General features: G+C 45.0%; 1 protein-coding gene across 1 annotated transcript in view; it reads left to right on the top strand.

Moving 5' to 3' along the window:
- Nucleotides 1–10: 10 nt before the first annotated feature.
- STX8 (syntaxin 8) overlaps nucleotides 11–9,874 on the top strand; it is a gene marked incomplete at both ends in the record, with an annotated part of 15,548 nt that continues 5,684 nt past the window's right edge. Inside the window, 3 exons of the mRNA XM_009879070.1 lie at nucleotides 11–130; nucleotides 3,613–3,707; nucleotides 5,330–5,440. Of these exons, the coding sequence (XP_009877372.1) occupies nucleotides 11–130; nucleotides 3,613–3,707; nucleotides 5,330–5,440 (326 nt within the window). The remainder of the gene's footprint in view (nucleotides 131–3,612; nucleotides 3,708–5,329; nucleotides 5,441–9,874) is intronic.

The following is a 9,874-nucleotide window of genomic DNA, read 5'->3' as shown; positions in this document are numbered from 1 at the left end:
GCGCGCTGAGGTCCGGGCTGTCCCTCGCAGGCTCTCCCTGTACGACGCCACTTCCCAGATCGCCCAGGAGATCGCGGAGAAAATCCAGGAGCGGAACCGGTACCAGCGGAACGGGGAGAGTTCAGCCAAGGTACTCCTGGGCGGGCGGGGGGCTTTTCCGCTCGGTTTTGCTTTTAGCCGTTCTACGCATTAAATTTGCAGGAGGCAGATGTTTCCAGGAAGCTGTTGAGTCCTGAATTTCCCGCAGAGGGAAGCGAGGGCAGTCAGCCGGGTGACAGGGCCTGCGGGCAGGGGGGGGGGATGGCCCCTCGCCCCAGGGACCCTCTGCGTCAGGGCGTCCGTGCTGGGAATCTGCAGGTTCAAAATATTATTTGATAGCGGGAGCCTAATGGTAAGGCTGCGTTCTTTAAGGTTTCCTTAAAGAAAATGAGAACGCACTTTCTGAATTCGATGTCACAGAAATTGGATTTAATAGTCACGAATCTTTTATGTGCGTAATAATGCTGGTTTTGTGAAAAGAGAGAAGGAGAGGCCATGGGAGTGTTGGGCACGTGCTGCTGGTGGTGCAGGGCTGTCGCTGCCAGGAACCGAGCTGTTTGGCGAGATGCTCAGTCGAAGACGTGCTGGGATGTTTGTCAGCTCTTTGTATTTGTAAATATTGAGTAGATTTTTTTTTTTTTCCCCGTGAGGCTGGCTTATTTCCTATCTGTGGTGGCTGTAGATCAGCTGAAATATGCCGTTTACAGCCTCGTTAGCTAAAAAGCTAGACATAAGAAATTAATACATTTCGAACAAAATATAACATCGGAGTTAAATATGAATGAGAAGTCAGAGCTTACCCAGGAATATTATATTCTTCACCTTTTCACGCTTCCTGTTTTAAAAAAAATAAACAGCCTCCCATGAATCCATTTATTTTCTTTAGGGCTAAAAGTCTCAGGGCCTTGCCTTCAGGAGGTGTGGGAGCCTGCTTCGTTGCATGCCCTAGGGATTGAGCCATTAGCTTCTCCCTGCATTAAAATGAATATGTGTGCAGGGCCTCAGGTTAGTCTTTTGTAATAATTTGCACAACTAAACCCCCACTGATTTATTTGGCAGACTCTGCCCCTCTTTGTAGCAGGGTTCTGACGTGATGTGTGATCCCTGAATCTTCTGTACCTGTGTTTTTGCTGGTAGCTCTCCAAATAAAATGCCATTTTTGCAATGTTCCCTTCGAAGAAACATCGTGTAGGCTTTGCACAATAATCAGTACTGTTTTTAATGAATGGCTTGAATTTGGCGTGGATTGAAAAGAGGTTTCAGAAGGCCCAAATAAGTGGGATGTGAGGCAAATATTTTCTCTTGGTGTAGAATTGAGAGGAGCGTTTAGCTCCTGCTTTCAAGATGATGTGCAGAAACTGCACGGCTATAGTTGAGCAATAGAAGACTAATAAAAGAATTGCTGCTTAATCCATCTGTATTTACAGAGGACAAAGTTCTCTATTGGCATCATTGCAATCTGTGACGTGTTCTGAAAACCCCCAACGACGTGTCGTATTTGTGTTGTTTGAAGCCTTTCTTGCACAGTAACTCTCCTAGGTTGTGTTTTATGGAAACATTACACGGTTGACTTGTTTCTTCATAAAATCATTTGTTCCATGCCCTCTGTTTTCCAAGCACAGTTTCCCTTTAATCCATTAACAGTTAAAGATGAATATTTGGCAGTGCTTGATTCTACTATAAACAAGTTTCCAACAATGAGAGAGTTGTTTTCATAACAGAAAGGCATGTTGAGAAATCCACGGCTGAGCAGTCGTGTATTCTGTGACTCCTCAATGCTTTAACGGAGGCAAAATGTCTTTGTGCACTGTTTGCTTGGTAGGGAGAGTGTAAACAAGTTTTTATTTTTGTAGCATTTTGCCAGTAGCATGGCTAAAAAAAACCTTACTGCCGAGCGAAAAATAGAGCATAAAATTTAAAATGAAAAAAAAACAAAACCGAACCCACAAACCACCCTGTAGGGCAAGATCTCAAGTCAGCACTTACCGTCTCTGAACGTTGAGCTCTGCTGTTGAGCTCATCTTAAAACTTCCACTGGTTTCTTGGTTTTTTTTGCTTTTTTTTCCTTTCCTAATGGAAATGAAACCTTCTGTTACAACGCTGCAATTTCTGGACAGAGTAGCAGAGGGTGTCTGTACGTTAGATGACTTTCTAGGATGGGTTTGCCTTTGTCTTACTTTGCTGTTCTGGGCCGGTTAACCGCAACTTTCTTCACCTGGACCTGAGCATATGTGAAATGAAAAGATCTTTTAGTATCTGAGCTAGAGGATATGCAGAGGCTTGAACTTCCCTACAAATATTTAGATCCTGTCCGGGCTTTGGAAGTGTTGCCCTAGTGTTCGGCTGCTTTGGGTCTGCAGGTGGGTTTGGGCTGCGTGTTCTCAGGCTGTGTCTGCTTTCCCTTGTTGTATTTGGTGGCACTTGAGAACAAGCCTCGCCGAGTCGGATTTCAGCCTCTGGTGCTCTCAGGGCATTTTTTGGGGGGGATCTCCTGCTCCATCCCAGTGCAGAGACTGACTGCGGTTTGGCGTAGGCTTTTTCCTCCCATCTCGGCAACCACTCGGTGCGACGTTGGTGCCTGGCTCCTGCCTCCGCGTCTTCAGGATCGCTGGAGTGAGAGTCGAAGCAAATCTTCCTTCTGCGTTACTACCTCCTCACCCAGGGCATCAGAGATTGCTGCACATTAAAACCTGGAGCGGAGTTAATATCTTGTAAATAAGAAACACATAAAGTCTTCATTTGGATGACCTGTGGAGTTAATTGCAATTTACAATGTTTTCTTTCCTGGTGCGCTCTACATCACTGGAGTGAAAAGAGAATAATGGTTAAGGAGGAAAAACCCAGAGGATAATATCAGCCAAACTTGGGGAGGGGTGGGGAGGGAGGAGGATTCCCGAAGCCTTGGGCTTCTCAGGGCAGGGAAGAATGTGAAGGGCTTTAACTACTTTTTTAGTAAGAACAGATGCATCTGAGTCTTGAGCATATTGGCTGCGAGAAAGGGTTGGGAGTCATAGGTGCTGCTGTGAAGGGGAATGGAGGAAAACTGGATTTCTTTGGGATCTTTAGTTTAAAATCGGACAGAATTTAGGGGAGAGAGTGTCTGAACCTGTAGCAACCTTCCCTCTAATCCTGAGAAAGAAACTTGGTGCCAGAAGAAGCTGGCGCCTGCATTTGTGTAAAAAGATCAGAGAAAAGAACTGGAAAACTAACTGGAAAATATTAGAATGTGCTGAAATGCTTTGCCCATAGAAAGGAATGTGTTTATAATGACTTGAAAGAGAGCTTTCCATATTAAACAGCATTAATGCATTAGAATTGTGTTTGCGAAACTAGTACTATTTATCTCGTTATTTTGTAAGCGGGATGAACCGGTTAACTGTATCGTTCCCTCTGTGGCTCTGCGCCAGGTTCTCTTGGTTTAGAACAGAATCGTTCGTGCCAGCACAGCTGAAATTAAATACAGTCACCTGCATTTAGTAGTGTTAAGTTTTACTCAAATATAGCTCAAGCTAACAAAACAAAAAAAACCCAGAACTCAAACCAAAAATCCTAAATCTCTTTCTTCCCCTTCAGATCAACGTGATTATCAGGTCGTCACTGCAGAATCTCAGAGACAAGATCGATCAGCTGAAGGACTTACTGCTGCGGGCTGTATCAACACACCAAATGTATCTGTGTCAACATCAGCCCACTGACCTTTCTGTGTTGTGGGAGAGGGTGGAAAAACATGCGGTTGTTGCTCTGCCGTGCCGTTAGGGTTTTTCCCTCGTTCCATTTTTAGAAGACTTTATCACTAGACCTTTGTCTGTGCTGCTGTTCGGTATTTGCATTGTGGCCGTGGTGCAGGAGCCCGGGCATCTCTGCTGGGGTGGGCATGAGGCTGCCTTTGTCGTGTCAGAGAGGAGCTAAACAGATGATCTGAAGAATCTCGGAGCTGCTGTCATCTTGCTGGATTCGTGGCTGGTTTGGAAGCTTAGATGGCTTGTCTGGCAGAAAACTCTGTGTTTTCTCATGGCTGCAGCAGTGTCAGTGCTCCTAGAGAGGAGAGGTGAAGCCTGGTTCAGGGATGTGGCAGCCCTGACTCGGGCTGACTTGAGGAGTGATGGAACTGCGTCTTCAGAATGGCAAAACACTTCAAAATATGCATTAGAAGAAAACCTGTGATTTCTTTCTAGGGGTGTTACCCTGTGGACTGTCTTGGATTTGCTGCTCCTTCCGTATGCTGGGAGAGTTAAGGGGTCAAAGAAGTACCTCCATCTCTCTGAAGATATCTGGCAGCAACCTGATTTAATGAATGAATGTTTAATTTCAAGCTTACTGTTGCAGAAATCCCTCTGAAACACAGGCCCCTGAGTGCTGTGCTGATGACCAGGGGTAAAGCTTTTCTGTTCAGTGAGTGCTTGAGAGCAGACAGATGCTGCTGGCCCAAAACGCCCAAATCAGTTTAGCTATTGCATAATGTCCTGAACGCTCCTTGAAAGGGGGTTTGTAGTCCTTCAGAGTGTCACTAAGATTAATTAAAAACCAGACACATGTCCCCTGTCGAAGCTGCAGCACTTGAGGGTGTCTTGTCTTTTGGAGATGCCACATGAATTGTTTCTTTGCAGTGGCTGGTGGGGTGTTGTGCTGATGAATTGCGAATGGAAACAGATGCTCCAAGTCAGTTTTGGGTTGTTCTCTGACCGCCTGGCTGGGAGCTACTCACCTGGTCTGTGTTAGGAGCCTCCAGTGAAATAAGGTGTGAGCTACCCTGCTGTTCTGTTTGGGCCTTCCCCATTTGTAGCCTAACAGTGTAAGTTGGAGCTCTTTTAAGAAAGCTCATTCTTCCCTGAACTTAACCGCTGCAGTACTGTTGGACACTGGCAGTGATGGAGATCAGCTGTGTGGGACTTCTGGATAATATATGAAAGAAGAATTATGGTGGATTTTGGAGGGGGAAATTCTGCTCTTGATACTTGTGCTAATTTGGCAGTAAGTAACCTTCTGATTCTCTTATTACTTGGAGATGCTGACCTCAGAATCATTCTGTCACTATATGAAACTTTTTCTTCGAGAGATGTGAGCTTCAGGAGCACATTTGGAGTAACAACAGATTGAATTCAGAAAAACGTGGCCTGTCCTTCTCTCAGGTATTACAGCTTTTTCTTGAGTTAAAATAGTTATTCTAGATAAGTTTTAGTGATCAGGAGGTCTGATATATTTTCAGAATGTAGAACAGGTGTTACTTTATATGCCATAATTAAAGGTTTTCCAGTATTTTTAAGTTTGCTCCTTAACCAAGTATCATCAGCACGCAGCTGGAGGGAGACAGGAGGCAGAATTTGGTGGATGACCTTCTCACGCGACAGAAGCAACTTCAGGCATCTTACAAGAATGAAGGCCCAGAACCAGATGTGATAAGGTATGGCATCGTCGCCTCAAATGAACAACGTGATTTGTGCTTTGAGTGTGTCTGAAAATAATGTTATATCCATCTGGCAAACTTGTTTACCTCTTTGTGTTTCAAACTGCAGTTTCATTTGCTTGGAAATCATGTGCTTGCTTTAGTGACAATGTCATATAAGTCTACAAAGCTGGGGAGAATGAGGGAATGGGGAGTTGCTTGGAAGAGGTAAAGGCCGAGCAAGTCATCTCGTCGGTCCCTGAGTTGGATGGATGGGTGCCACCACACAAAATCCTCATGAATTGTTGGGAAGCAAGCTGTCAGGGTGATGCTTAAGCTTCAAACAGTTCCCAGCGATCGCATTGTGTAGCAGTCAGCGGGGGCTTTCATATGGAATACATTTTGATTTCCATCTTGGTGTGTCCATCACAGCTGGGAAAAATAATTATGGTTAATGGCTTTCAAGTTGTGCTCTCCTTATGCAGTTCTCTTATAGTCCTGTTCTAGTGGCAGGAGTTCTGTTTGTCATCTCTGCTGGGTTCTTAGAATCCGTTCCTGGTTGTCTCTGATGAGGAACAAAGGCAGAGCCTTTTTTTGAAGTGCGATGTTCAGGCCTCTTACCTGGGTTAGTAAATTATTAGCAGTGCCTCAGCTGGGTTTGGTGCAAGTCACACGGGTGCTTCCTAAGGAAGGGTAGGTTGTTTCTAGTGCTTTGTTAGTGGCCTTTTGAATGTTATCCATTTACAGTTAGGGCAGCACCAGCTTTTGCCTGTGGAATTCCACTCGCGAGTACTTGCTCCCCTTGTCTGTGCTTCAGAGTTTTTGATAGCTTTGGTTTCTGCAGGAGCATGAATGTGACTTGCTGAGGAGCATCTCGCAGCTACTTCACATCCAGGAGCTTCATACCTCACTAAAATACTGAGTTAAAAGTGCTTGGTGAGCAGCAGAATTGAGAGATTCCTGTGAATTTGTTACACTTTTCTTTCCCCATTCAGAAAGCGTAACTCACCCTCGCTTTTCTTCTTTTTCATCGTCTTCCCCCCTCTGTTTTTGGTGACATCCCCCCCTAGTTGAGAGTAAGAGTGTCCTGGGTTCAGCCTGGAGCTCAGTGCATGCTACACATGATCTAAGAGCTCTTCATCTGGGTTGTAAAAGTTGATTTTTCTTTGAGAGTCCTTTTTCTTTCGAAGTGGTTGAACTGGCCAAAGAATTAATGGCTGGAGGAGAGAAGGGGTAGCAATAAATAAGCCTTGTTCCTAAGCTGGTGGCTGGGCTACAGGCAGCAAAATGAAGCTGCTATTTCCTCCATCCCCTGCAAGTATTTGGGTGGTAGATCTATCACCTTAGCACAGACTTAGGGCCATGGCACATCAAAATTGAAGTGGCATGTGTTGAGGGACAACTTGAGAAGCATCCTTGTGGTTCGCTGCTTGAAACGCTTTGATCTCTATTAACCCTGAGCCAACAGTCATGCAAGAAATGAAAAGCTGTTATCAAAGGGGATGACCTACCTGTCTCCTGCCCCCTTGCAGGCCGATAAATACTGCTCAGTGTGAGAGTTACCGTGTTGGCTAAATTCCAGTGCAGCTGATGGCATTTGCTCTTTTAATTTTTCCTTTGCAGATTCGGGTAATCTGTCCTGCAAAGTGGGGCAGAAAAGAAGCGGAGCTGCAATCTCCAAGCTTGCAGAGCTTGCTGTGTTTCCGTGGTCAGTGCAGTTACTTCCGAGGGTGGGCTGTAACTGGTAAAACTTGGCTTTAAAGCCCTAGATTTTGAAGAAGAGGAACATAGACTCTCAGAAATTTCACGAGTCGCACCCGTTGGGCACATGTTTAGTTGCTGTGTGGGAAGCTTCAGTGCAGCAAGCGTGGAGTTCCTGGGCTGGCTGCAGGACTTCGGTGATACGGACAGGCAATAGAAATATGTGTTTATTTTGTGCTTTTAAGTGTCAGACGTTTTCTGGAGTGTTATATTCACTGGAGCTTTTCTGCAACAAATACACAGCGTTGCGTTAGGTACGTGCATGTGTAAGGCTACTCGTGCAAGGGTCAGAGCTCTCCTGAGGCAGTTTCTCACCTTTTTGCAATGTGTCAGCACTCGGGCGTAGAACAGAACAAAACTTCATATACTTGTAACTCCTCGTGATTTTGAAGAAGTACCTCAGCCTTTTTGCTGGTGTTATTTGAGAACCAGTTCCTTTTCAGTGCTCTGCTCTTGAAAAAGGCAAAGACAATTTTGAAGCCGTTTTATAGTGAAAAATGAGGCACTGATATGAGTGTTGTGTCCTACCAAAACTGTTGAAAGCAAGACTGGCTGTTTTTCACCAGCTTGTTTACTTTGTGTATCTTGGAGCCAAGTACAAGAGACTTAAAGTTTAAACAACAGTTTTGCCCCTTCATGTGCGTACCCGTGTTTTGTGAGGTTCTGTTCAGTAACGTGGTGTAGAGATGAGTTTCTGTTTGCTTTTGCTCTCCAGGCTGGGGCCAAAACACGTTTTGCTTTGTGGTTTATTGTCTCGGTGTCGGTGCCAACACCTGCTGCAGTCGATGAAACTGTGGACCTGGGTTGAATCCCTTAATTGTTCTCGGTTTGGCATTCCAGGGAGCAAAAGGTCTGGGGGGGCTGATGTTTTGAGAAAGCTGTTGTGTGTTGCCTGCTCCGAGCAGTCCAGGAGCTGGTCTGACCTCCTGACGTGGGGCTGTGGGTCCGACAGGGAAAGAATCCAACCTAAGCTGCCCTGGCGTAAAGGTGTTGGGGCAGAGGGGAGGAAAATATCAGAATCCCATGGTAATTTCAAGCTCCGTTAGAAATGATTGGAGAAACCAGTATTTTCCAGCACAAGATAACATCAGGGCCAGTATTTATTTGCTGGTGTTGCAAGGCTTGAAGTTTTATAGTTCTCTTTTAACTTCTTTAATTAAAAACGTATAAAATTACGCCAACTATTCTCTGGCCTGGTGAATTCATGCCCCTTCCATATTCTCCCTTGTAGGTCTTGTTTTGGGTGGTACAGACGAGGACGTAGCCGGGTCCCAAATCTTTTGCTAGTGAGTCAGACCTTGCCCTCTTGCCTGAGCCTGGCTGCCTGCAGGGAAGGAGCTCGTCGCCCCTGCCTGCTGAGCAGCAGCCCCGCTCTGGTGGGGTTAAGCTGCTTTTTGCAGCACCGGGTTTCTTACAAATTGTTGCCGGCTTCTGGAACAGCCGCCTTTGGGATTCAGGAGGTGGCAAAGGCCACTCGTGAGCGTGTCTGAAGTCTGAACGTCGGCTTTTCCCACTGCATTAGAAAAATCAGCGCATGTCGTTTGATTAAGTTCTAGGGGTGACACTTCTCTCTGCTTTTGTATTGGTTTTCCGTATCTAATCCACCTCTGATGTGACAGCAAGCATTTTCAGAAGTCTTTTTCCTTCCAGCAGTCATTCCTTTCATTAACCTTCTTGCACCGCTGATCACATATTTATTGTCCCCATGGCCTGTAACTGTGAGGGTTTCGCTAGAATTAATCTTCGTTTATATTTGGTCACCATTCAGTGAGTTTTACATCCTTTGAAAACCGCTGTAAAGCCATTTCTGATCATGAAGTACAGTGGCCTTAATGCTCTTAGTATTTATCCTAACTGACAACTTGGGCCAGGACACCGGGCAGGACGCTGCGTTACTTTGGTGTAGCATTAGTTTACTTTCCGGCGTTGTCGGCCTTAATTAAGATGCAAGTGGAATTTTCCAGGGGAAAGCTTATGCTGTTTATGTGACTCTGCTTGAACAGGGTCAGTTACATTTTCTTTAATTGCTTTTCAATAGGCAATTTCAGTATCTGCTCCCCTCTTTTCTCCTGGGCAAGAGATCTGTGTGTAGTTATAACAGGGACTAACGGGACAGAAATTCCCATGGTTTCACGCCATTTGAAAGTGGAAAAAGCAGCTGGAACCATTGACTTTCTGGAAATCATGTATCCAACTCATATACGAGTGTTTAGACATTGGCAGAGACAAAGGAATCAAGAATATTCCTCCTCCTGTCTGACAAGGTCGTCGCTGTGTAGAAGTGTGTGTCAACCACCTGTGAAAAAGCAAAGATGCCGTTCTTGATTTCTCTTTGAATTCCTCAAAAATACAGAAAACTTTGGATAGATGTGGGACCCAAAGCCCCTTAAGCTGCTCAAGATAAATTTTAGAAGAGTCTGTGTTCTTTTTTTGTTCAATGTGGGTTACCATTTTTCCAGTTTAAATGCTTTTCTGTCAGGTGTGAGGTATTTCGGTCTTAATCCAAACGGAGATTTTGACTAATGCCAAACAGGCATCGAGTGGATGACTTTAATCTGTAACCTGTTAAGTGCTTAAATGCTTTTGTGGATCTGGCTCTTCTTTCGGAGGAGCAAATGCTCTTTGGAAAATAAGATTAGAAATAGTTGTTTAGGTGCCTCTAAAACTCCTTCTTGATTTCCTTCCTCCCTG

Source organism: Apaloderma vittatum, unplaced genomic scaffold, assembly GCF_000703405.1.
Source record: "Apaloderma vittatum isolate BGI_N311 unplaced genomic scaffold, ASM70340v1 scaffold26531, whole genome shotgun sequence".
Lineage (NCBI taxonomy): Eukaryota > Metazoa > Chordata > Aves > Trogoniformes > Trogonidae > Apaloderma > Apaloderma vittatum.
Note: the sequence above shows the minus strand (reverse complement) of the source record. Positions and strands in the feature narration are given on the sequence as shown.